The sequence below is a fragment of the Leopardus geoffroyi genome, chromosome E1 (assembly GCF_018350155.1).
Source record: "Leopardus geoffroyi isolate Oge1 chromosome E1, O.geoffroyi_Oge1_pat1.0, whole genome shotgun sequence".
In the NCBI taxonomy this organism is placed as follows: Eukaryota; Metazoa; Chordata; class Mammalia; order Carnivora; family Felidae; genus Leopardus; species Leopardus geoffroyi.
The window spans coordinates 44,270,264-44,296,478 of record NC_059330.1 but is presented as its reverse complement, the minus strand read 5'-3'; the positions used below and the strand labels follow the sequence as shown (position 1 = coordinate 44,296,478).

Genomic DNA, 26,215 nt, shown 5'->3' with positions numbered 1-26,215 from the left:
TTTTCTCTGGTGCCTCTGTGTCCCAGTCTCTCCTTCCTGGAAGGACACCAGTCATACTGGATAGGGGCCCACCTCTTTAAAGATGTCATCTCCAAATACAGTCGCATTCTGAGGCACTGTGAGTTAAGACATCAGCATATGAATTTTGGGGGACACGGGCCGGCCCGTAACAGCCTGTCTCCCCCTCCAGCACCAGGAAGGGGAGTGGAGAAGGGAGAAGAGGTGGCATGTATGGGGGACAGAGGACCACGACTCCGCTCTTAGGAGCACAGATGTGTTTGGCCTCCTGGGCTTGGGCCGTCTTGGGGGCGACGAGCCTCTGGCTGTGCTGGGGGAGCATTACGGCATCCGGAACCAATGTTTCCCTTTTAGTTAGAACCATGCGCCTCCCCCACAGCGGGGGCCTTTGCAGTATTGACGTTATTTATCACTCTTGGCTGGCGTCTGGGTCACCGTGAGGGGAGGGCGTCTCAGGGCTTTCTGTCCATGTTGGTGCCTTAATTGAAACCCTGTGCCTTGGTCCCCATGGAGCCTCAGGACCTCTCCCTGGCCTTTCCCATCCCGGGGCTGTAGAGTCCTGCCCAGTCGGGAGGCCTGGGTGCCTGCCGGGGTAAAGCCCTGGGTCTCATGGCCACTGGTCTTTGGTCCACAGAGTTGGCCTTGTTTACTTCCCGTGTTTACTTTTCTGCAGTGTTTGCCTTGGCTGCTCCTTGTAAAGATGCCCATCTCCTTCCAGAAGGGGCTGGAAGCTGGGGCGGCCGGGGTGTTGACTTGAAGTTGGCCCCTCCGGGAGGTTCTCGGCAGAGGGATCTGCAGGAACAGTGTTTCCAAGGTGGTGGGGTGTTGGCCACTGGTGGTCGCACAGGCCCCTCAGCACCGACGGCGTCTGGTGTGTGTGCCCTGTTCTCACGGCATAAAGTGACCATTTGCTCCTCGCTTTGAAAAAGGAAAAACAAAACACCCACACGGCCAGTCCTGCACCTACAAGAAGATGGTGGCTGTGACCAGCATCTCACAATGACTCGTCACTGCAAGAGAGAAACTGTCACCATCAGCATCTCCAGCCCGAGGGCTGTCACACAGCAGCAAACACTCACCTCTTCCTGCTGGCCCCAGGCCGCACCTGCATCAGCCCAGGCTGTACCCCCACCAGCTCAGGCTGCACCCCTACCAGCCCTGAGTTCCTCCGACACCGGCTTGGAAAGTGTGGGTGCTCCTGGCCTGGCTCCAGCAGTTCTGCAGAGAACTCGGGGCCGGGGCTGAGCATGTCCCACTGGACACCCTTCCAGGGCCGGCATCTGCCCCTTGCACCCAGGACTGCCCCGTCTGTGGGGGAAGAGGAGTCCAGCGGAAGGGAGCCAGCAACCAATGCTCAGCGTGGAAATGCTCCCAATTTGGGGCGCAGGCACAAAGCTGTCCACGTCTACCGAAGGGTTAAAGGGGAGAGGGCAACTATCCAGGACTCTTTGGGGGAGGAGGCAGGAAAGTGGCAAAGGGAGGAGTAACAGCTTCTCTTAAATCCCATGGAAAACCCGGAAAATTTTCTGAAACAAAGAAACCTTCAGCCATGACAAAGAGCAACACTAATCTCCCGGGGGGGGGGGGGGGGGGGGGGAATGAAGGGAAAAGAAACAGGAAAGAAGAAGGCACATGGGATCCACAGAGAAGGCCTTCAAAAGGCCCCGACTGCAGGTCTCCTGAGGTCTCCTTGAGACCTTTGGGGGCCCTGTGGCGTCCCACAGTGTCCTGCATGCGGCAAGTTTTGTGGGTGTTTACGCTGCAAAAGGGTCAGCGCTGTGAGTCTGAAGAACCACGCAGCTCCCTGCATAGATGCTCACACCGAAGGAGGAGGTAAAGGGTTCAGTTTGCAAACCTGCAGGGACCGAAAACCGCAGAGGATTGATGTAAATCAGTGGTTGGAAAAAAAATGCAAAACACCTGTTTACTGCTCTGTACTTCGCTCTGTTTTCACGATTTGCTGTCGCTCTGTTTTCACGATTTGCTGTCGTGAGCAGGTATTGCTTGAAGAGTCCGGAATGAAATTATTTTTTTTAACGTTTATTTATTGAGAGAGAGCGTGTGCGTGAGAGCACAGGCCCGGGAGAGGCAGAGAGAGAGGGAGACACAGAATCTGCAGCAGGTTCCAGGCTCTGAGCTGTCAGCACAGAGCCCGACACGGGGCTCAAACTCGCGGACCGTGGGATCATGACCTGAGCTGAAGTCGGACGCTTAACCGACTGAGCCACCCAGGCGCCCCAGAACGAAATTATTTTTGAAATCACAGTTAAGCACTTGGCCACTTTAACAGAACCAGCTGAATCCACCAGGGGCTGGAGGAGAAGGGAAGGCAGGCCAGCCACGCAGACAAGCATACAGCTCCCTGGGGGAGCAGCCCTTCCGCCTGACTGCCAGAGGATCACCTGAGGGCCGGGGGGTAGGTTGTTTGAAAAATCTTGGTGCCAGAGCCTTCCCCCGGCCCATTAGGATCTCCCGGGGAGTCTCCCTAGATGTTCCCAATGTGCAGGCTGAGGCCCAGTGTCCCCAAATTCTTAACCTGCAGGCCTCTGGCCTCAACCCCCACTACTAGGGTCTCCTGTGCACCCTGGATCTGATGGCTGGTTTTTCCTTTCAGTCCTGACCCTGTCTGTTTTCAGATTCCCTCCACCTGCCTCAGTAGGCTCGTTCCCCACCCAGGCCAGCCCCTGTGTCCCGCAGCCCCGCTCTGGGTTTGTCCCAGCCCTGTTTGTCCCAGCCCACATTAAAAGAAAAAACAGAAGGACATAGAAAGTCCGTGTAACTGAAAGGGGAAATTTTTAAATACCAGGAATTAAATTAAACCCACACCACTGAGGGTCCCCCACAGTGAGGGTTGAGGGTCACCACACTGAGGGTCACTTGACCAGCATCACTGAGGGTCACTTGTGTTATGGACTGTCCCCCGCAATGTGATATGTCACCAGCAAGTCAGAAAAGACAGGACGGGCCCGTTTTGGAACCATCGTTGGTCTTTGAGTGCCAGGCACATGGGCCAAAGGAAGACAGTGAGAAACTACACCCTGGAGATGTTCAGACCAAAAGCAGAATAAAACTAGAAGTCGCAGAGCTGGGGTGGCCAGGGGCACGTGGGTTTAGGCTGGAGTTTTGTTCCTTTACACAAGAGCTAAGGGGGGTTGACAGCCGATAGAGGGAGGTCCCTGCTGGGTCTGCGGTGAACCAGCTGGGAGTTTGCCCTGACAGGACAGGAGAGGACAGAGAAGGAGGAGGGCACTGCCCGCAGGGAACCAGCCTCAGGCTCCATGGTCAGTGGGTCCTGGGGACTGAGGTTGGGAGAATCAGAGTTGAATAGCCGGGCGGGTGAGGGCCCAGCAAGGCTAAGGCAACGCCGCGGAGAGCCCTCAGCAGCCCTTCTGTGTCAGAGGGAAGCACGGGGGCCCCAGGGACCGCCCAGGGTGGGAGAGGAGGAGCTCACTCAGGGCCAAGGCTGCCCGCTCCGGAGAACCAAAGCAGTGCCCGTGGCTGCCAAGGGTGGGAAAGGATTACAAAGTCATGGCAGGAAAAGGGCACAGGGGCCCAAACATGGGGTGGTCTGGTGGGTTCTGAGCAGATGGAGCTAAAGTCACGTTCTCTGAGGATGTTCAGGCCAGTGGCTGGGATCGGCCAGGCAGAACCGAAACCTGCAGGAGCTGAAGGGCCTTGAAAGCCTTGGGCTGCAATATTCCAGGCAACCACAAGATGACGACAGAATGCTGTGTCTGTCTCCATCCTGGAGAACTGAAGTCTGTATCTTTAAAATTCATTATAGTCAGTGACAAAGTCCCAGTTCTCATTTTAAAAAGCAGACACTTCTAGGGGCGCCTGGGTGGCTCAGTCCGTTAAGCGTCCGACTTCGGCTCAGGTCATCATCTCACAGTTCGTGGGTTCGGGCCCCACCTCGGGCTCTGTGCTGACAGCTCAGAGCCTGGAGCCTGCTTCAGATTCTGTCTCCCTCTCTCTCTGCCCCTCCCCAGCTCATACTCTGTGTCTCACTCTGTCTCTCAAAAAATGAACAGATGTTAAAAAAAATTTTTTTTACACGTCAGACCCTTACATGGAGTAAATTAAGTCAATTTGTACCTGGGGTAGTCTGCCTCTCCTGGGTCAGGGCCAGCTATAACTAAGCTAAACCTGAGCTAGGGTGCCAGGTCCTGCAGAACAGGGCTGGGACCCTCCCCTGGGACAGCCCTGCAATTTCCTGACCTTCTGGGCATCTCCCCCTGCACATGGCATCTTTCTGAACAGTCTTGTATAAATCCCATCATTTTGAAGATGCACTGGGTATGTTGACCCTAGTGGAGCCAAGATGGGCCCACCAAGCACCAGGCCATGCTGGAGACAGGCCTTTCCGGGGACAGCCAGTGGACACTGGGCCAGCCTGGGAGCTCCTGGGGGAGGACTGGGCCATCTGGAGCATCTTGAGAGCTCTGAGCTCAAACGGAATCAGATCAAGGCCCAGTGAGGGTTTGGGACAGCTTCATGTCCTTTAGTCACCCTCCACCCGAGCCTCTCCTCTAGGATCAAAACCTGACCACAGGAAATTCTCCCTTGACTGTGAGTCCCCGAGATCAAAATTTGGAGCCTTGAAAACATTGTTCTGTCCTTTGATGAGGATTTTCAGTGTCTGGCCAGGGCTGAGGGTCAATATCACACATGTTGTTCTAGCTGAGAAATTAAGTTTCAGGATTTCAGTTTCGTAATGCCAACTCTTTTATCCCCCTTCTGTAAATCTAACATTCTGTAAAGGGTGTTGACTTAATTTGACGACTAACAGTAAGTCAGGTCTGCTTCGTCTATTGCCAAATCCCACAAAAAAACTTGCTGCCCTTTTTTTCTTTTGGTGTGGGACTGGAATAAGAAAAAGCCACATTAAAAAAAATTGTATGTATATTGCAGATCTTATTATTGCTTAATGTCACTTGCTTCATTTGATGAATTTCTTTAAATGGATTAGTTCAGAAAATAATGTTATCTTCCTTGAAAAACTGGTTTTTATTGTCAGATAAGGAGAGTTAGGTAGCCCATCAGGTTTCCCTTTTTGCTTTGGCTTCCAGGAAGCTCGGAGTTAAATGTAATGATGTCCTAATTGTCAGTCCTGATGACCTCTGCTTCTTTTACCATTATCCTTTTAATTTTGTTGTTTTGCTATTTCATGTGTTTGCATGTGTTTTCTAATACTAAACAGCTTCAGTTCCTTTGTGAAAGGCAAAGTCTGCTTTTGGGACTTATCCAGTGGAAAGTGATGAGTAAAAAATGACCCCCACAGAAGGAGTTCATGTCCCATTCCTTAAAACCTGAGGGTGGCCCGAAGGGATTCAAAGATACTATGCAGAGGGTGGCGGCAGCTCCTTAAGAAGCAGTGTGAGAAAGCCTGTTCCATTTGCTGCCCTAGCACAGGCCGGGGCCGAGGCACTGTCCCTGCAGCCCCTTGCTGGCAGGAGAGAATTTTGAGGCTCACAAGAGAGTGTTGTTTGTACCTGGTGTATGAGAACCCCAGCTTAAGGACCGCTGGGGCGAAACTTTGTTGTCACGCAGGTAGGTAGGTAGCCTGTGGTTGTACCACTGACTTGAGAAGGTTACTTAACCTCCTGGGGCCTCAAGTGGCCTCCTCGTCACTAAGTTAGGGGCACGGCAGGTGCGAAGGATGAGGTGGAGTTAGATATTCTCCCAACCCGTTCACCCCAGATGAGGGTGGTGTTTACGTTTAAAAACAGAGAAGAGGGGCACCTGGTGGCTCAGTCAGTTGCACGTCCCACTCGTGATCTCAGGCCATGATCACATGGTTCCGGAGTTCGAGCCCCGCATCGGGCTCTGCACTGACAGGGCAGAGCCTGCTTGGGATTCTGTCTCCTTCTCTCTCTGCCCCTCCCCTGCTCGCAGTGCTCTGTCTCCTCCTCAAAATATGTGTACCTTAAAACAAACAACACGGGCGCCTGGGTGGCTCAGTCGGTTAAGCCGCCGACTTCGGCTCAGGTCATGATCTCACGGTCTGTGGGTTCGAGCCCCGCGTCGGGCTCTGGGTTGACCGTTCAGAGCCTGGAGCCTGTTTCAGATTCTGTGTCTCCCTCTCTCTCTGACCCTCCCCCATTCATGCTCTGTCTCTCTCTGTCTCAAAAATAAATAAACGTTAAAAAAAAAAAAAACAGAGAAGAGAAGACAAAGGAAGACTTTGAATATATAAAGATGTAAACGTTTGTAGGAAAAAAGTCACCTATGAGCAAAAGGGGGGCAAAGGAGCAACTCTGTAATAAAAAAAAATGCAGAATAAGCCAACAATGCAACCCCATTTATTTAAGTCAAAGAAAGCAGACCGATTCTTTACATGCCTGATGCTGGGAGCTGTGCAGTGAAACGGACTTTCTCAGCGGTGCTCACAGGGTAGAGTGATCCAGCCCCTTCAGGAAGCTGCTTGCAGAGGTGTACGGAGAATTTTTAGAGTATTTATTACTTTGACCCAGAAATTCTACTTCTGGGACTCTGCTATGAAATAATCCATAATATGGAAAGAGCTCCTTGCAGAAGGATATTTGTGGTGAGGCTGTTTCTGCTATTTAAAATGGAATCGATACAAGTGTCTGATCACACAGATATCACAAAATGGAATAGGACCTATTATTTCTTAACAAAGTTTTTTAAATATTTTTTTTCTTTTTTGAGAGAGAGAGAGAGAGAGAGAGAGAGAGAGAGAGAGAGAGACAGCACAGGTGCGGAAGGGGCAGAGAGAGAGGGAGACATAGAATCAGTCCAAAGCAGCTCCAGGCTCTGAGCTGTCAGCATGGAGCCTGACGCAGGGCTCGAACCCATGAACCGTGAGATCATGACCTGAGTGGAAGTGAGACACTTAACCGGCTGAGCCACCCAGGTGCCCAGAATAATCCTTCTGATGACTGTAGACAAGGCAGATGCTTAGGAGATGATGTTACTTGATAAAGCAAGATACATTATTGTATGTAAGTAATTACCACCATTTATATGTACACGATGGTAGTTTTATTTATATATGTGTGACTTCAAGGGAATATCACAAAATGAAATTGTGGTTGTGGTAGGGTGGCAGGAAAACCGTTTTTTGCTTTGTTTAAACTATTTTTCAAAATCATAATGTTACGTTACTTTTCTAATGAAAAATACATAGCTTTTTATTTTATTTATTTTTATATTTTGAGAGAGAGAGAGCATGAGAGTAGGGGAGAAGGGCAGAGAGAGAAGGAGAGAGAGAATCCCAAGAATCCCAAGCAGGGTCCACACTGAGGCAGGGCTCGATCCCACGACCCTGGGATCATGAGCAGAGCTGAAATCAAGACCCGGACACTCAACCCACTGAGCCATCTAGGCTCCCCCATAGCTTTTTATTTTAAAGGAACATAAAAGAAAATGAAAAAGGAAGGTTAGGGGGCACCTGGGTGGCTCAGTGGGTTGAGTGTCTGACTTCAGCTCAAGTCATGATCTCACAGTCTGTGAGATCCCCACGCTGGGCTCTGTGCTGAGAGCTCAGAGCCTGGAGCCTGCTTTGGATTCTGTGTCTCCCTCTCTCTCTGCCCCTCCCCTGCTCATGCTCTGTCTCTTTCTCTCTCTCAAAAAATAAACATTAAAAATTAAAAAAGAAAGAAAGAAAAAATGGGGTGTTAGATATGTGCTTACCAGGTTTTTAGATCCAGACCAGTAAAACGAAGGAAAAAAACAGAGAGATGGGGTCCGAGAGAAGATTACTCTGTTTTTATTCCGTCAGGCTAAGGACATCTCAAATGCTAAATATGGTCTACTATCAATGTAATTTAATAACTAATAATTTAATAAAGGAAAGGCCATTTTCACACCAAAAAGTAGGATGGACAGAATTTTGCTATCACGTCCTCATTTCCCCATTTTGCGAGGACCTGTGGCACCCTTGATGGCTGACTGTGGCTCCTGGGTCAGAGTTTGGGACCCTTCTACCCGCAGGAGCCGGGCCAGGGCTCCGACCCCCAGCCACAGCCATCCTCACGGATCCTGCGTCTCTGGAGCAACGTCCCCCCCTCCGGCCACGCTGAGATCTCGGTGCCATTGCCAGAGTTTCAGAGAGCAACGCTGGCTCTTACTCGGAAATCCAGTTGGCCGCTGTTATCAGCGATGAATGGGAAACTAAGGCACAGTTTACAAGCAGGGAGCGCCTGTGGGGCAAGACACCTGTGAGAAAGAGGCCGCCCAGCCCCAGCAGAGGTAACGGGGACGTCTCCTCTGTGCCGCGGTCGTCTGTGCATTTCCGTTGTTAGACACATCGGGTAAAAAATCACTCACCGCTAAAACAGTGATATCCCCGCACCGCCTCCCTGGTGCCTGGAGAGAGAAGCCTCTTAGAAACACAGGGGGACCACAGGTTTCTGGACCACAGCTCCTCAGGAACATGTGCCCGCTTCCCTTTAAGCCCCTGGAGGCCTTGTGGACAAGGGCGAGCCGATGGATAGAAGGTCAGGCACCTACCCTGCCTTCCAGGTGGCAAAGCCCTCACGTGGAGGGGTGTCTGGACCCGTCTTCTCCAGAGTCATCTGTGTCTCTTCCCCGTGATGGCAGCGATCCCCAAACCTCGCCGTGCGGCCGAAGCACCAAGGGGAGACCGAGATTCTAATTCTAGGTCTGGGTGGGGTCTGGGATTAAAATAGAGGGAGATCTGTATGTAATCGCAGTGCCCACAGGCTTGAGCACAGCCGCAGAAAGGTCTCGCGAACGTTCTGGCGGGCCTGGTGGGTGTGCGAATGAGGACACAGATGGCACTTTTTATTCATTCATTTAAACACGTCGTCGAGCACACCTTGCTCCGGCCCAGCCTGGCGGCCGCTCAGCTGCGGTTTCCAGGCCTCAGATGTGCCCTCTGGGGGGCCTCCGTGGTGCAGCCCTTTGGTGAAGGGAAGAGCTGCCTCCCAGTGGCTGTGCTTTGCAAACCCAGCTCGGTGAGGTGGAGCCCGCCCCGCCCGCAGTCACTCACGGTTCCGGAACCGCCTTCCTGTGGGGGGGAGCTGCCTGGAAGCTGTGACTCAGACCTCCTGCCCTCCGCCTGGAGCCTGGTCCCCGCCCTCAAGGCAGGAAGCGGAGTGTGTCAGGGCAGAGCAGGTGCGTCTGGGCGTGATGTGACATTCATCCTTTTTTCTGGCTGTCAAAGGTGCAGATAATTAATAAGAAGCTGGATCTTAGCAACGTCCAGTCCAAGTGTGGCTCAAAGGATAATATCAAACACGTGCCAGGAGGCGGCAGTGTGAGTATCGTCACACTTTCCCTGGGCCCGTTCCGTGGTTCTGGTTTGTAACAAGCGGCATGAGAATATACACTTGCGAGACATTGCAGAGAATAAACCGCCCTCGGGGGCAGAGTCTGTGCCCCCCAGGCTCCCTGCCCCCGTGTCCACGGTTCTAGGAGGGGTGGGACCCCAGCACCTGTGGGGCCCCCGGCCTATGCAGAACAGGAGGATGCCTGAGCCTCTCTCTGGCCCAAACCTGGAGGCCAGGTCCTCACGGCATAAACCCCGGCTCCACCCCACCCACCACCCGGCACGGGCTCCTGGGAGCCCCGCCGCCCGTTTGAGGTTGGGAGGAAAGGGGCAGCGTCTGAGACTGGGCTCTGTCCCCTCGTCCCCTGTGGACGGACAGCCCTGTGGGCGGCTGGCACATCCGTTCTGATGAGCAGACACGATGTTTTGCTGTCCTCACTCAGAGCAGGAAAAGTCCAGTTCCTGCTCGTGTTTGTCTCCTGCATCTGCGAGGGACGAGCAGATCCCCAAGCCTCGGCTCAGGTGTAAAACCGGCCCCTCTCCTGGCAGAGACTTCAGGGGAAAAATAGCCCCCAAAAGTGCACAGGGGACCCTGCCTGCGGCGCTTGGGAGTTGACAGAGAAATGCTGCCTTGGACCCTTTTATATTAGGCTCCCTCCAAATGTCGTGGGGACGCCTGGTGTCCGTGGTGGGGGAGTCCCTGAGGTTTGGGGCTGGCATCCTCACCTCTCACCTACCCACTCCATCAGCTCTGCTGTTCCCCTCCCGGCCACTCCGTGGTCACTCACCGTGGGTACGGACTGGGCCTCCCACGGCCGGGCCCCCCTTCTCTGCGGCCCCTACCCCAGCCTCTGGGTTGACTGGAAACCACATTTAAACACATCAAAGTGGGAGGGTCGAGCCCCTTTGAGGTCCACCCCCGGCTGGGGGGACGGTTTCTGAGAGCAGGTGCCTTGCTCCTGGCTGGCAGCCAGGAGGGTGGCAGGGGGCAGGGGACAGTGGTAGCCCCAGGCGGGCTGTCTCTCCAGAACGTGCCCAGCCTGGGCCCGCACCTCTGCGCCCAGCCCCGAGGTTTATTCTTGCAATGTGAGTCTGTCTCCCGCCCTGAGCTGCATGACGCTTCTGTAACGCTTCCTCACCAGTGTCTGCTCAGCGTTTTCCTCTGTGTCCCCAACCCTGCTCTCCTGTCCCGTTGCTACCAGAAGGAAGGGGAAGGTGTGGGGACCACCCCCCACCCTGGCCCACAACCGTGGGCTCCACGCAGAGTGCTGGTTGCTGTGTTAGCTCCGCCTGGATCTCTGGTAGCACTATTGCAGACCTTGGCTCTGGCCGGAGGAGCGAGGCCTGTTCTCTGGTTTAACTCCTGTCTGGTCGGCTGGCAGGAGGCTGTGCTGGTGGGGCCTGGGTTGTGGGGTCCAGAGGTAGCTTCAGGCGTGAGCTCGGGGCAGACGGTACATTCCCACTGCTGATGGCAGTGCCCAGGACATGAGGGGACTTCCTTGAGGGCACCTCCTGTGCTCCCCCCCTCTCTGCCCGCCTCCGGCTAACCTATGTGACCTGGCAAAGAGCCGCGGGATATCTCAGGCTGGCCCTGAGCATTGTCCTTGGAGCGTGGCCACTGCTGGTTTGCAGTAGGAACCTTCACAGAAACCTCTTCTCCTGGTGGAAGGCTGCTGGGGGTTCTGGGCACCTAGCCAGGTGTTTTGGGGGCGCTAGACCCCTGGCCTGGGCCCTCCGGCCTCTGGCTTGTGGCCCTCCCTTCCCTAGCCTGGAGGGGATGTCCCAGCTGGCAGGCCCAGCTCCCTTGTCCACCTTGGGATCCTCCCTGCCTCCCTCGGGCTCTGGGCGCCACTCCAGGCCTGGCCTCCTCCCTCCCCGGGCCTCCACTCCTCCTGCCGCCCCTGCCCTGGCTCCTACCCTCAGGCAGTCCTGTCCCCTCTGCCTCCTTCTGCACACCCTCCTCTCCCCAGGTTACCTCATCCGGGCTGAGGGGAAAGAGGGAAGTCTGGGTCACAGAATTCACTTCCCTCTCTCTCGTGCCAGGAGGAGCTCCCGTGGCCCCTTCCCTGCCTCTCAGCGCGCTGTCTCCCAGACCCTGTTCCTTCAGGACTGTTCACCCCCTGCCCGTCCACCTGCACGGGCGCCGGCTGCCACACCTGGGCGCTCCCCTTGCCTCACTCCATAGACACAGGCCAAGGGCGCCTGTTGGCCTCGGTCAACTCTCCATCAAGAAGTGGCAAACGCCAGCATGATTTTAATTAACCAAAATCATTTGGAATTGTTCCAGGTGATTTAGACAGAAGTAGATCTCCCTCCTTTTTTGTCTGGCTCTCTGGCTGGAGGCCATCTCTCTCCTGGGTAACTCCGGGCTCCCACTCCGTGGTGACTGGCCTCTTGTGGCCTCACACGGGTGGTTGCTGGAGGCCCTGGGAAGTGTCCCTCAGTGACCATCCAGGGACCCCCTCACAGACACGGCTTTCTAGAGGCTTCCTCCAGAAAACCCACCTGCCGATGCGGGGGTCCCTGTGGGGGATCCCCTCCAGGGAGTCGGTTCTTGGGCTGAGATCGGTGGGGCGCTCAGCGGCTGTCGTTCCCCTCGGGAGGGTGGGCAGTGGGCAGTGCAGCCGGGCTGCGTGCTGGGCCCCGGGCTGGTTCTGAGCCCTGTGTGTGTCCGAGCTGTGCTCCGTCTCTCGGGGACTGACCTGCTGGGTCCTCTGTGCCGTCTGCCCGTCTCCTGCTGTCGCTTTGCTCCTTGAGCTTGAGAACCGAAATGTCCAGGACGCTGTGTTGTCCAGGTGCCAGCTGGCTCTTACCTCCCAGCTGCCAAACCGCTCTGGGTGCTGCTTGCCGAAGGTCCCCACACTTGCTGCGGTGCTGGGCTTTGTGGGAGCCTCTCCTGGGAGGAAGCGCCCCCACCGACCGACCCCACTCTGCCCGCTCCTCTTTGAGGACCAGCAGACGTGGCTTTCTGGCTTGTCCAACAAGATTGTCCAAGTGCGGTACAAATGGATCCTATGGATCCCTCCTTTCTTTGTCCCCACCGAATGCAGGGTCACTTTCAGCTCAGGAAACAGTGACTCTTTTAAACGAACGGCGTGGGCCCTGCGCAGTGACAAATATCCCTGTTTTCCCCCTGTTGGACCGAGGGCACTTCAATCCCACGGTCATTCTCTGAAGACCCACCTCCCCTGGGGCAGGGCTGGCGGAAGTCCAACAACACATTTTCCCACCGTGACCGGGTGCCTTCCTCGCGGCGGACAGGAAACGCCGTCCAAGCAGGGCCTGGACTTACACGGCTGCTTTTCGTGGGGTTACACCTGTAATTAAGTCATCCTGTTTTATTCTCTGTCTCTCCCTCGTCCTCTCCCGCCTCCAGGTGCAAATAGTGTACAAACCAGTGGACCTGAGCAAGGTGACCTCCAAATGTGGCTCGCTAGGCAACATCCATCATAAGCCAGGTAGCCCTTGCAGAAGGCGGGGAAGGTCGGGGCGGGGGGGGGGGTGGGGGGGTGGGGTTGCGGGACGGGACTGGGTGGTACCTTCTCCTAAAGTGGCTGGGAAGGATTGATGGGCTGGGCTGACGAGGGGAGCATCGAAGGTGGAACTTGCTGGGCCCTGAGAGGGGGTGGCTGTCCCATCTCACTCCTGAGCAGGGCGCCATGCTGGCCAAGCCAACGTGACGGGGGGGGGGGGGGGGGGGGGGGGGGGGGCGGGTCCTAAGCCCTAACCTGGTTCTCCAAGTAGGCTGCACACAGAGCCTCTAGAGCTGGGGACAGGCCTGATCTGGCTCCCGAAGGCTGGCTTGTGGATGTTCCAGTTTGGTTCCCAGCCCACACAGGGGACACGTCACCGCCTGCGCCAGCCATTGCCAAGCTCCGGCCGTGACTTTGTTTCGACAGTAAATGCCCTTGGAGCTCTGCCATGCTTCCCTCCCCGCTCCTCTTCCCACACCACAAGAAAATCAGAGCTATCTGGAGATCTCTCTGCGCTGATGGAAATGTTCTAGACCTGCTCCGTCCAGTGCGGTGGCCCCCAACCACACGTGGCTACTGAGCACTGAAAATGTGGCCAGCGCAGTGGACAAAATGAGCTAATTGTATTTAATTAAAATTTAAGTAGCCACATGGGGCTGGTGGCTATCGTATTGCCCAGCGTAGATCTAGATTCTAACTCCTGTCCGGGGGTCCAGAGTGGGGACTTCTGTCGTGGGCCCGGTTCAGAGCTGAATCTGTACTTGCTGAAGCATTCCTGTGGGGAGACAAGGCTGGCAGAGATGTAGTCCGGATTGTCTGTCATCACGTTCCGGCTTCCCTTAGACTTGTTGTGGGAGTTTGGTCTCTCCCAGCGAAAACCATCCCTCAGCTGTGCCACCATTCACGCCATGAGCAGCTTTCTTGGGTGGCCTTATCCTTCCCCAGAAAGGAAGGATGTCTGTCTGTCTCCCTCTCTGGCCGCGTCTCCCACACTCGGGTGAGGCACCTAGTGTCCGAGGAGGGGGAGGGGCCAGGGCCCTTCCTTCGTTAGGGTGCATTTTGCCATTTAGTTTCACTCCGAGGCCTTGCAGGGCTGTGGCTTTACAGGATGTTGACCAAGAGAGACTTCACTCTTTGGAAGCCGACCACTTTAGAATTTAGAATCTTTTCTCCTACCCTGAGTTGTCATTGACCTTTGCATGAACTAAGGAGGAAGAATTTGTTGAGCAAATATTGATGCACACCTTGGTTAGAGAGCAAACTTGTCCAGCCCTTGGGAAGGGCTCTTACCTGTGCCCAGACTACCTTCTAAATGAAGGACCGTCTTGTCTACTCTGAAGGATTGGGGTCTACTTGGAATGGCTTGCTTAGCCCTCCTTCAAGGCCTGGTGCCCCCGTGTGTGTTGTGTTCCAGGAGGCGGCCAGGTGGAGGTAAAATCTGAGAAGCTGGACTTCAAGGACAGAGTCCAGTCGAAGATCGGGTCCCTGGATAACATCACCCACGTCCCTGGTGGAGGGAATAAAAAGGTAAAAGGGGGCGGGATGGGGAGGAGGCTGCATTTATACATGGCTGTTAATGGAGTGGGGTGCACGAATCTGGTCCGGTTTTCCAGAGAAGGAAAGCTGAGGGGCCTGAACTAATTGGCTTCCTGTGGATTCTCAGCGACCACCAGGACTCATCGGGTGAGCCACCTTCGCCGGCCATTGCTGTCACCTGGGAGCCTTGCCAGATTTGATGCCCAGACCCCACCTGGAGATTCTGATTGGTCTCAGGTGCAGCCTGGGCACCTGGAGTTTGTAAAGCCCCCAGGTGATGCTTTCATGCCCGGAAAGGTGAGCGCCGCTGTCCTCCGTGACGGCGGTCGGCCCTGTGGTTGGCAAGCGTCCACGGAAGGAAGTGGCCATCCATCCCCAAAGCCAGCCCCAGCGCACCAGAGCGAGTAAAGGGAGCGTAACCTGATTTTGTAAGTGGGTCACTAGGCAGTCAGAGCAAAACGGTGATGCTGAAATCCAGATTCCTTGCAGAGCCCCTGCCTGTCGGTCACAGAATCGTCCACGGGGAAGGCTGCTGGACCCAGGGCCTCGGCGATCTGGGCAGTTTCTGGAGTCCTCGGGTCTCGCTGTGGGAGCTGGGAGAAGGGGAAGCCAGGGCTTGTGGCCCTGAGCAGGCTCCCTCCGGGCGCATCACAGGATGTGGTCTTATGGCTGTACTTTGCTGCAGAAACGCAGCCAAAGCACTCTCTGGGGGGTTCCCACCCACTCCAGCGGCCGTGAACTTCTGGAAGTGGCTCATTTTCCAGTTTGCAGTGCCCCCCAGCAGCTGACAGAGGGGTGGTGGAAGGAGAAGGGGTGTCCCAGAATGGGCACAGACTCTGAGACCCGACCCAGCATGAGAAAGGGCACTGGCCAAAGTGGCCCAGCTGGTTGGAAGTGGCAGCCGTCACGCCATTCATTCTGAGTGGACATGCCCCATGCCGCGTGTGAGGCCAAAGCCCAAGGGGGCGGTTCTGGAGAAGCACTGGCTGGTGTGGTCTTACTTAAAGCAGAGGCTGCAGACTGAGACCTCAGGACAAACCTGACCACAGACGAGCTCCCCGAAGGCCGGGGCACGGAGGGCGGGGTACTCACGCCCTCGGATGGCCTTGCGCTCTCTGGCTCCCCGCAGCACCCCCTGTCACCCCCCCCCCCACCCCCACCCGGACAGCAGGGTGGACCCGGTTCCCCAGACTGGGCTTCCAAGGTGCAGAAATATCATCTCAGTGCCTGGTCCCTGGTAAAAGAGGGGCCGGGAGGCCGCGCGCTTCAAGGGAAGTGAGGCAGGGCCCAGTTCTCTGAGGTTGTGGAGAAGGTTCTCTGCAAAAGCCCGGTGGCTCTTCTAGCTTCTGTCACCTGACCGCCTCCCTGGTTTAAGGCCTGGGCATTGGCGATTCCCTGGGTGAAGGAAGGTCTCTGCCCATCTCTGGAAGCTTCTATGTCCTGAGCAAAGCTCTGGGCTTGACTCTGCTTGGAGGTGGGACCTGGGCAGGCCGGGCAAGTGATCTCAGCTCGTTTCTCCCTCAGCAAAATGGGACCGAAATCTCCACATCCCGGGTGGTGCTGAAACCCAAAGGAGATGGTGTTCTGGAAGGTTCCTGGTACTTTGTAACCAGCTAAGAACGTGACTTAGAGTCAAGCCAGAGTGTGAACTTCCGTTTTAACTCACCTCTGTGCTGGCTGAGAAAGGGTGGGCCTGGCCCTGCCCACCACTCAGAAGACACTGTCCTGACCCCAGAGTGTCCCTGCCTATCTAGTCCCCCACTTCCTCCTGCGATGGGCAGGAAGCTCTAACAAGCGGTGGAGTGCAGGACCCCCATCTCCAGAGCGCCCTTCAGTTTGGGAGACTTGGGGACTTATACCCATGTCCAAGCGCCACCCCCCCCCCCCACCGCAACAGGGGCTTCTCAGCCAGGGTCCACGGACTCCCGAGTTTGTGCAGAACGCTTGTGGGTCTCTGAGCACCTGCCCGCTTGTGTCCATCTTTCTGGCTTTGCCAGATGCACAAAGGTCTTAGGACCCCAAAAAAGGAGAGAATTCCTGTCCGCCACTTCCGGGCTCAGCAGGAGCTCTTATGAACTGCTCACATCTGCGACACAGGCTTTCTGAGGGTCGTGGGCATCCTCTGGAGCTAAGTACCTCTGGCCTCCTGGCCCTGTCATTGTTTCTCTCCTTGAAAAAGGACTTTATGGCACCATCGTTTCTAGCACATCTTCCAGGGCGGTTCACACTTGCTGCCACCTCCAAAGCCCTCAGTCAAAGGCGAAGGGGAGGAGTGTGTGTGGCTCACGGCTGGACGGCAGTGACTCTGGGGATGTCCCTTAATCATCTCCAGCTTCTCCTTCATGCTTTACTTTGCAATTGGGTAATATTTTTTTTTAGAGAGAGGGCACCAGTAAGCGAGGGGCAGAGAGAGAGAGAAGCGGGGCCTCCCCCGGGCTCATGTGTTACCCGGAGCGGGGCTCGAGCTCACCCCATGTGTGACTCGAACTCATGAACTGTGAGCTTATGACCTGAGCCGAAGTCAGATGCTTAATGACTGAGCCACCCAGGCGCCCCATGCAGTTTGATGATATCTATTAAGATAAAATGCACATGTCTTTTGACCTACCAGCCATTCCGCTCCTAGGATACGGTTACACGTGTGTGAAATGACGTGCACACAAGGCTATATTCATACACGGCACCAAGGGACGCGGGTGGCTGGCAGGCAGGCGCTGGAGGACCCGCGCGCAGGTGTTCACTCCGGGACGGTGACCAGACCACGGTCACCGCAGCCCCCCGGGGGGGGGGCAGGCAGGGCTTGCTCCCCTTCCTATGGCTTAATTCACCCCTCCTCCCCTCCCCCCCCCAACTACCTCCTCTCTCGCAGATCGAAACCCACAAGCTGACCTTCCGCGAGAACGCCAAAGCCAAGACAGACCACGGGGCGGAGATCGTGTACAAGTCGCCCGTGGTGTCTGGGGACACGTCTCCGCGGCACCTCAGCAACGTGTCCTCCACGGGCAGCATCGACATGGTAGACTCGCCCCAGCTCGCCACGCTAGCCGACGAAGTGTCCGCCTCCCTGGCCAAGCAGGGTTTGTGATCAGGCCCCCGGGGCGGTCAATAATCGTGGAGAGAAGAGAGAGAGTGTGGAAAAAAAAAGAATAATGATCTGGCCCTTCGCCCTCTGCCCTCCCCCAGCTGCTCCTCACAGATCGGTTAATCGGTTAATCACTTTAACCTGCTTTTGTCTCTCGGCCCTGGCTCGGGACTTCAAAATCAGTGACGGGAAAAAGAGCAAATTCCAGCTTTCCAAATTGATGGGTGGGCTGGCGATAATAAAATACTTTTAAAAACATTTAAAAAGACGACCACACCCACCATTTCCTTGGGCAATTACTTTTGATTCTTTTTTTTTCCCCCTCCGCCTAGAAGAGGGAGGAGAGGCTCTGCGAGCTGCTTCTGGGGAATCTCAAGGGACTTCGGGCGCCCCTGCTCTGCCCTGTCCTGGGGGTGTCACAGAGGCAGCGGCAGCAGCAATGGATTTGAAACCGGGTGCCGTGTGGGAGCCGCGGGGGCGGATGTCAACTTTGTGGTGGGGGTTGGGGGAGGAGCCCCGGAGAGGCTGAGGCAGGGGAAGGGGGGGGGAGGGAGAGGGCAGAAGGGACAGTGTGGGAGTGGGTGATGGGGGGGGCGGGGAGCCACTGCTCTCTGCCTGGAAGGACAGCGGGAAGGGCAGACCGCCTCGGCTGCCCACAGCTCGCTCGCGCCAGGCGGCCTCCCTGTGCTCGGTGGCCCGGGGTCCGCTGCGGGGCCCGTGTGCCACCGTCCCCGCGGGCGGCCCGTGGGAGAAAGGCTCCGGTTGGCGGGAGGAGGTGGTCGGTTGGCGGGAGGGGGGCACCCTGTGGATCGCTTCCTCGGAGAAGACTGACCTTGACGTCCCGAGCGCTGGCCTCTTTCTCCCTCCCTACAGGGTGGGGGACCCACGGAAACCCTGTTTTATTGAGTTCTGAAGGTTGGAACTGCAGCCACGATTTTGGCCACCTCACAGTTCTGGGACTTTAGGGCTAAACCAGTTCTCTTTGTAAGGACTCGTGCCTCTTGGGGGCATCCGCCTGTTCCCAAGCCTGGGCCTCTGGCATCCCTGGAGCGTGCTGGGGTCTGGGAGGTGGGTCCTGAGCCTCCTGTCCCTCCCGTGGCCACTGCAGCCACCTGTCCTCCCTCCCCCCCACCATGCCCATGTGTCTGCTGTGCGGAGCCCAGTCACTGCCTGTCCCCCTCATGATGTCACACTGTCCCGAGTTCCCAGCCTCACCACGCCCCTTTCTCAGCACTGGACGTTGTTCAGACGCAGGAGGCACCTGCTCTCAAATAAAGGGGTGTCTGAGCGAAGGCAAAACCCAGGCACAAGGTGAGATCTCGGTCCCTTGGTTTAAGTTATAACTCACCCAACCGGTGTGTCCCCTCACAATGAACCTGATGACCGTACTCTGTCCCTTACCCCCCACCTCTCCTCGCAGATGTGAGCCAGGGTGGGCTCAGCAATGACCCGGGATGTTTTGGCCTTGTTTCTACTTGGAGAGCCTTTTCCTCCCAGAAGGCCTGGTCCCCTTCCTGAGTTGAACTGGCAGCAGGTTGGCCGTCCTGGGTCCAGAGGCGGCAGCAGGTCAGGCAGGCAAGGCCCCTGGGGCAGGGCCACACTCTGTGCCCCGATTCCACCCGAGCTTGTGACTGCCAGCCTCTCCGAGGGCCCCGCCAGCGCTCAGCCCTGCATACCCCGGGAGGGGAGCACGCCCCCTCGGAAATGGTTCTTCCCCCCACCCCCCCGCCACCCCCCGTCCCAGCTGGAAGCAGTGCTGTCTGTCCTGCTGGAGCAGCTGAACATATACATAGACGTCACCTTTCCCTCCCCGTCTGCACCCTGTCGCGTTGTAGTCTGATTTGTCTGTTTATGCTTGGATTCACCAGAGTGACTTTGATAATGAAAAGGTTAAAAAAAAAAAAAAAAAAGGACGCATGTATCTTGAAATGCTTGTGAAGAGGTTTCTAACCCACCCCACGGGGGTCCTAGATGTCTCTCCCTCCCACACGGGGGGCTTGGCTCTGGGTGGCCGGTGTGGCTCTACCTGGTCACAACCTCCTGATCTGAAAGGCTTCCGGGGCATCTGGGACCAGGTTCTGACATTGGAGAAGCCCTCAGCTTGGAGGAAGGCCCAGAGCACAGGACTGGGACAGGATCCTGGGGCAGAAGCTACGGCGCCCCCTTGCCGCCCCGCTGGGACTTCCCTTTGTTGGGGCAGAGAGAGGTGGATCTTGTGGCCGGCCTGGTCTGCAGCGAGGAGATGGCCCTCTCCGGTCACAGCCAGAAGCCCCCAGCAGCCACGAGGGTCTTACGACACCCTGTGTCACAAGAGAAAGGAACCCGGGACCAGCCGGGGAGAGGCCTGGGGTCCCACTGCAAGCTGTCCCCCTGGAAGGGCAGCCCTAGCCTTCCCACCAAGCGCCCTCCAGCCACAGCAGGGCTTGGATGGACTGGCCGCCTCGGATGAGCCCCGGGGGCCCGCGCTGCCTGACTGCAGCAGGGTGACAAGTCAGGAGACGCCGTTCCCAGAGTCTTGGTGGGGGCCCCCGCCGACCTTGCACAAGCCCCGTCTGCTGCCATGGGGAGAGGAGACAGCCTTTGTGGAAAATCGCCATTTTAAAGAAATTCAGCGACCTCAGGCCCAGTTCTGCCACTTCCGGTTTGGGCACTGTTTAAGGCACCCCTGCGGGCTGGTGGGCGTCCAGGGCCGCCTCTCTAGGGCTGGCGGCTTCGTTTGCAGCTCGAGCTTTCCGTGCAAGGAGTCATCTGGGCCCAGAACTAACCCGCTGTGAGGCTCTCTGCCGCTTGGAGTCCCAGCTGCTCTTAGAAGGGTTCTGAGGAAGGGGAGGGAACTGTGGTTCGGAGTTGGTAGCTCTTAGAGACGCGGCCCCGCAGCGTTGCCACGGACTCCGGCTGCGCCTCTGTCTGCACTTGCCCTACCTTATCCTGAGGGCCTTGCTCAGAGGGCTCCGGGATCTCCCTCGTCGGGGAGGGGGGCGGGGTGGGGACTGCTGGGGTCGGCCTAGAGATCACGGTCTAGGGTGACCAGGTCAGTGCAGCAGGGAGACTGCAAAGGGATGCTGGCTTGTGACCTTCAATGAGGACAATCCCCCCCTCTCCCCGCCACCACCAGGCTGGGCACTCTCGACCACCCCGTTCCCCCCACGTCCGGTCCGCGTCCCCTGGGTGGGCTGTGCTGTGCGCCTGGTTCCTTCAAGCTCTCCACTCACTTATCCGTAGTTCTATTTAAACGGACTTCAACGCGGAGACTGTATCCTGCTTGCGATTGCTTGTCGTGCTTCTGGGGGGAGGGGGGAGGAACCTGTAAGATAGTTACCATGGGCAGAGGGAAGTCTTGGAGGGCAGCAACCACCGAGTAACCCTTTTCTTCGGACCACCCACGTTTGCTAGAGGTCCCTGGGGTCCTGCCAGCCGGCCCCGTCTCCTTCCCCGCCAGGGGCAGGCAGCGAGGCTTGGGGAGGAGTCTGGAGACAGAGCTGCCCCCTCACGGGGGTCCCTGGGCCCACAGCCCCGCCTACCGCAGACCCCGGCATCCTTCCATCTAAGCCACAGGAGCCTCCACGCCACCTTTCCCACCTGCTGCTGCGGACATGCAGCCTGTGCTAGCGGCCGCCGAGAGCTCTTCCTTCTTCCTTCCCCCCTCTTTTGTCTTTGTCCCCAAGTCAGGCCATCGGGTGGGGATGAGGGTGGAGGTGGAGGTGGTCAGCTCGTCGCACCTGCAGACCTGTGGCTTCGAGACTTCTGGTTTCTCTTCAGCTCTGAAAAGGGTTACCCTGGGCACCGGCCCAGAGTCCCCCCTCCTAATGGACTTAGCCCCGTGAATTTGCAGTGTTGGGCAGGACAATCTCTGGCACTCGCAAGTCCCATGATTTCTTTGGTAATTTTGAGGGTGGGGGGAGGGACATGAAACCATCTTAGCTTAGCTTCCTGTCTGTGAACGTCCATATGGTGTATTGTGTGTTTTAACAAACGATTTACACTGATTGTTGCTGTAAAAGTGAATTTGGAAATAAAGTTATTACTGATTAAGTAAGGTCTCCGTGCATGGATTCAAAGGACAAGAAAATGATTCAGGATGTACGATGTGCAAGTCCTTTCCTAACCTTAGAGAACTTCGCTCCCAGCAGGAAATGTCAAGGTTGCTAAAATCTCTCTCTGGGGCCTGCAGGTGCAGGAAGAGTTATCAAGACTCGTTCATTTTCACTCGATTCTGATTCTGGTGCTGGGAGTCCGTCCCGATCCAACTCAAAGAAAGGCCAGTACCCTTGTAGGTGGGCTCACAAGGCTGCACTCCAACTCCAGAGTCTGTTAAGACCCACACCGGCATATTCAGAGGGGCCACGGCTGCAGCGGGTGTAGGAGATCTCGTTTGCTCCCAGAGGCCTGGGGCTGGAGCAGAACACTAGGCCCGCCAAGGCTTAGATTCCTTCCAGGCTTCCGGAGCCGCATTCCTCTCTCCTTCAGGTCCTCATTAGATTGGGGAAGGAGTCTGCTACACGGAGATAGCAGATAGCCCCTAGCAATGCCACAAAGAAAACAAATACCAAACAGTAGCCATATTAATTCCTGTTCTTTAGTAATTAGGTCAAGGTCCTAAGAAGGAGCCCTTCAATTTTCATACAAAGTTTCAAAATACCGGTTTTCTCCGCTTTCCCCCTTGTGCTCACTCTAGCCACTTCGGGCAGAAGCTTAAGCAGAGAAGGTCTTAAGTGCAGCCACAGTCGCAGGAACAGGGCGGCCAGAGAGAAAGGCTCCCTCACGACTCGGCGCTCATCGCTAGATGACTACCGTGGAAAAAGGGAATGAGGCCTGCCGGCGTCTTTCTCTCGTACATACAAAACCCAGCCTGTAGGCTCCTCAGAAGAACGATGCTACGAAGTATGTACATTCTCACTGACCCCAACCCCAGAAAAAGCGGTGAGAGGTGGGATCTCCCTGAGAGCAATTCAGAACAGTTCTAAGATGTCGTACTGCTGGCCTCACTAGAGAAGGAACATCAAGAGGCAACGACCAATTGCTTACACCCAACAAAAAGTTTATCTACACAGAGCCCCCTATACCCTGGGCACCCCTTACTGCCCCCCCACCCCGACTCCATCCTCTCCCTGGTGACCATCAGGTGGCCCTGCCAGGTGCCCAAGGACGGAACGGAGACTTCCCAAGGTTCAGAGCAAGTCCAGGGACCCAGAGAACTAACTGCTCCAGTGGGACAGGGTCCTAAGCTGCCACCCCCGACGTGAACCTGGTCCAATGTCAACAAAGGCCTGGCAACACAACGTTCTGTAACTTTTTTTTTTATTTTTTTCAATTTTTCCTTCCTTTTTTTTTTTTTAAGCACTAGTCTGTGCTTTGCGAACAGAATCAAGACATTAACAAAGATCAGCTTCTCTGAAGAAAAGCATTTCTATAGAACAAAGACAGCTACATGTTTCGCTGCCAATACACAGCTCAAAGCAGGAAAAGAAAATATTTACAAAATACAAGGTTTTTTTTTTCCATTTTTGTTTTTGTTTTTTTTTTTTAACAATGCTAAAAGGGTTATTCAGAATTTTCAACCTTATAAATAGAAGAAGCACTTTATGCATAGGGATATGGTGCATTATTGTTTTTAAAGAAACAATGACAAACCCTTTAACTTGCAAACAGAATCAAAAAAAATCACTAATGTTGAAAATTGTGAAAAAACCCCAACCATTAAGCAGTTTGTCTACTATTTTTATACGATTACAAAATGGCAAAAAAAAAAAAAAATAAAAATAAAAATAAAGAAGTTCTTATTGCCCCCCCCTTTTGGTGATGTGATCATACATGAGACAGGCACGAGGTTGACCAAGGGGGGTGATGAGGGAGTGATGGGAACCACAGCTAGGACCAGACAACGTTCCACAGGCAAGGGGAGTGTGGGAGAGGAAAGGCTGGACACCAACAGGGAAGTGCGTGTGGGGGAAATGGGACTAAATGAATCCACGACGACAGAATCCTAGAGGGGAGATGACTGCTCGTGTCCCTGACCCCCAGTTTGCAGAGGAGTGGGAATGGAAGTAGCCCTAACCCCACCTTCACAGACGGGGGACACAGTTGGTAAAAACATCCGGGTGGAAGGCCTGGTGTGTGTGGGTGCGCGGGTGGCATCGGGGAGCAGAGAGGGAGCGCAAGGGGTGGGGCAGGGACCTGAGCAGCCGCAGTCACGTTACTGCAGTGGAGGAGTCAAAACAGAGAGGACCAAACGCAGTGGAAACCCAGACTAGGTCTCCAAGATCTGGATGACAAAGGGAAGCCGTTCTGTTGACTGAGAGTTCGGAACAGGTGGCGGTTATGGCCAAGAGGCTCTGGTGGGCGTGGGGGTGCCCTAGCACAGATGGCCAAGGGGGACCCGGCCAGGAGGGCCAGAGCTGGGCCGGGCCGCCGACGGGAGGAGAGAGGAGAGGAGAAAGGGTGAGAGTCCAGAGCGTGTTGTTCTCCCCCTACTCGGACCTCAGGCGGCAACGCTGAGCGGGGAGCTTGCCATTCCCTCTGCCCACGTGGCTGTCCCACCCTGTCCACAGGTGTGGGGTGGGGGCGGGGGGGGGGGTGGTCACCTAACATCGCTAAGTCCAGTGATTCAACAGTGCGGAGGATGTGCCAGGACCAGGCCAGCAGGGTCTTATCCTGAACTTCTGTTTGCCAACTGGAGGAAGTGCTCAGGTGTGTGACGACAAAACATGGAAACCAAAACCAAACAAAACAAAAATCAAAACAAAACAAAAATACCAAAGTAGAATCTAAATTCCTTAAATTCACTAAAAACTGTGAAAATTTCCGGCATATGATGTTTGAATATCAAACGCAGAGATTTCTGAAGCTTTAATGCCAATAGTTAGTGAGTCTGTTTAGATTCTCGTATCCCGCTCATCTGTGAGTTGGACGCTGAGCTGTGACTGTTGTCGCCAAATGCCGACTCTTGAGGGGGACAACGGGGGGCGAGGTGGGGGCCACCTCTGCCTCTCGGCCAGTCTTGCTGCCTGAGGTGCGCCGAGTACAGCGGGCTGCCCGTTCCTGTGCATCCAGTTGGTCCTCACACTCCGTCTGGGGACTGTATGCCAAGGGGAAGGTTCGCCGTTCCCACGGCTGGACGGACTGTGGGGAGACAAACCGCCATGGTGAGAAGCCGGTTCCAGACTACGTTCCGCCCCAAGGCCCTGGCCCGAGACGTGTGGATTCAAGTCCATGACCCATCTCCAGACTTCCTGGAGCGGTCCAGGAAGAGCCCTTACAGAGCCGGCAGTTCCATGGCACCTTCAGAAGATCAATTTCAAGTGCAGCCCCTTGTCCCCTTTAAAATGGGGAGGGGAGTAAAAATAAATAAATAAATAAAAGTAAAATAAAATGGGGAGGGGAGTCCTATGACGCAGACCCATCTTCAGCAGGGGCTGTCCCCCTCCCCTGCTCTATCCCCCCACCCTGCCAACCCCCACGCAAAGGCCGCGTGTCCCTCACCTGTTCATCCAGCCCCAGCTCCGGTGTGGAACAGCGGGTGTCTTCACTGGCCAGGTGTCGTAGAGCATCCCGAGCCACTGGGGTGAGGGGCGCCGAGTGCAGTTCCGGGCTAATGGGGCTCCTTGGGGACTGACCGTGGGAGAACTCCGACAAAGAGTGGCTACTACTGACATCAGGGGAGGCGGGCTGGGGGGTGGAGGGGTTGGCACTGCCCAGCTGAGGGGTCGTCCGGCCATCTGATGACCTGTAAGACCTGTACACCAACGAGTGCAAATCTGAGTGCCTGGGTAATGGGGGATGACGGTCTATCTTGGGCGGATGGGGAGGAGGCAGGAAAAGGGCATCCCAACCAGAGGAGCCGAGGGAGATGGACACCCAACGGTTCTTTCCCAGAAACCACACGTCCTCTCGTTTCCTCCCACCACCATGTAGGGGGCGGGGTGGGCGGAGGGGGCACATAGGACAGTCGTAAGAGCCCTGTGTGCCCATCATCCCAAGAGAAGGCCACGGCTGAACAATGCCAGGGGCTACTCTCTGGCACAGTGCCCAGTGAATTCCCAGGAAAGGGAAATCAGTCTAGACTTTGAAAACTGTAGTCAAGGGAAAAAAGGCAAAAACAAGAGCCCTAAATCTTTCTACTTGAGAATCCTGAGGGCTTCTGCCACTGTTACAATAAATGGAGACAGGATGGGTCAGTTCTTTCATGCATGACCACCACCCCCCGTTCCACTGTCCTAAGGAAGGTTACCCTGGGTGAGGCCTCCAAAGCTCCTCTGGTTAAATCACCACGACCCGCAAATGGCCTCCTCATGCCACAGACACTACACTTGATCTTAGCCAAAAGGCCGAGAAGCGATCCTAATGCCACAGACAGCTGGCGCCCGGAGCCCAGGAGAGCATGAAAGTTTGCCACACCTGGACAGTCGTCCGGCACTCAGCAAGGACCCAGCCATGGGACCACGTGCCCTCATCAGTTCCATCAAACACCAGGAACTTCTGCGCTCAGGGCCACTGCCAGTGGAGGAGTATGCAGAGCGCCTGTGGGGCAGTGGCAGTTCCACAGACGCAGCGGCCAACTCCCTGCTCACCCTCCCTTCACAGGCCTGGCCACCTGAGCCTGCCCCATCACCTGCTGCCCCGCCGCTGGGGTGGCACACTCGTGGTCCACAGCCACCGAGCCCTCTCCATCTCCTCACACTTGGCATGTAGGGCGGCGAAGGCTGCATCAGACAGATCCTCGACCTGCGAGAGAAAAGCTTCACTGATCCCCTCTCCCCTCCAGGAAGCCGAGTTTAAGTATGGGTGGATCAATTCTAGAACAAGCCCCAGCCCTTACTAGGCTCTTCCCCATCCGGACAGGAATGCAATGAG

At 55.9% G+C, this 26,215-nt stretch overlaps 2 protein-coding genes across 20 annotated transcripts in view; one reads left to right on the top strand and one right to left on the bottom strand.

The window, feature by feature from the left end:
* The window catches only part of MAPT (microtubule associated protein tau), a 100,477-nt gene extending 79,080 nt beyond the window's left edge, over positions 1-21,397 (top strand). For 12 of the 17 annotated variants that reach the window (XM_045489303.1, XM_045489301.1, XM_045489299.1 and 9 more), the window contains 4 exons: positions 9,170-9,262; positions 12,651-12,732; positions 14,162-14,274; positions 17,153-21,397. In XM_045489303.1, the coding sequence (XP_045345259.1) occupies positions 9,170-9,262; positions 12,651-12,732; positions 14,162-14,274; positions 17,153-17,368 (504 nt within the window). In that variant the 3' untranslated portion in view covers positions 17,369-21,397. The remainder of the gene's footprint in view (positions 1-9,169; positions 9,263-12,650; positions 12,733-14,161; positions 14,275-17,152) is intronic. The other 5 variants (XM_045489302.1, XM_045489306.1, XM_045489314.1 and 2 more) reach the window with 1 other exon arrangement.
* A 1,475-nt stretch (positions 21,398-22,872) lies between these two features.
* KANSL1 (KAT8 regulatory NSL complex subunit 1) overlaps positions 22,873-26,215 on the bottom strand; it is a 134,880-nt gene continuing 131,537 nt past the window's right edge. For all 3 annotated transcript variants that reach the window (XM_045489296.1, XM_045489298.1, XM_045489297.1), the window contains 3 exons: positions 25,974-26,086; positions 24,845-25,097; positions 22,873-24,484 (listed from right to left, as the gene is read on the bottom strand). In XM_045489296.1, the coding sequence (XP_045345252.1) occupies positions 24,257-24,484; positions 24,845-25,097; positions 25,974-26,086 (594 nt within the window). In that variant the 3' untranslated portion in view covers positions 22,873-24,256. The remainder of the gene's footprint in view (positions 24,485-24,844; positions 25,098-25,973; positions 26,087-26,215) is intronic.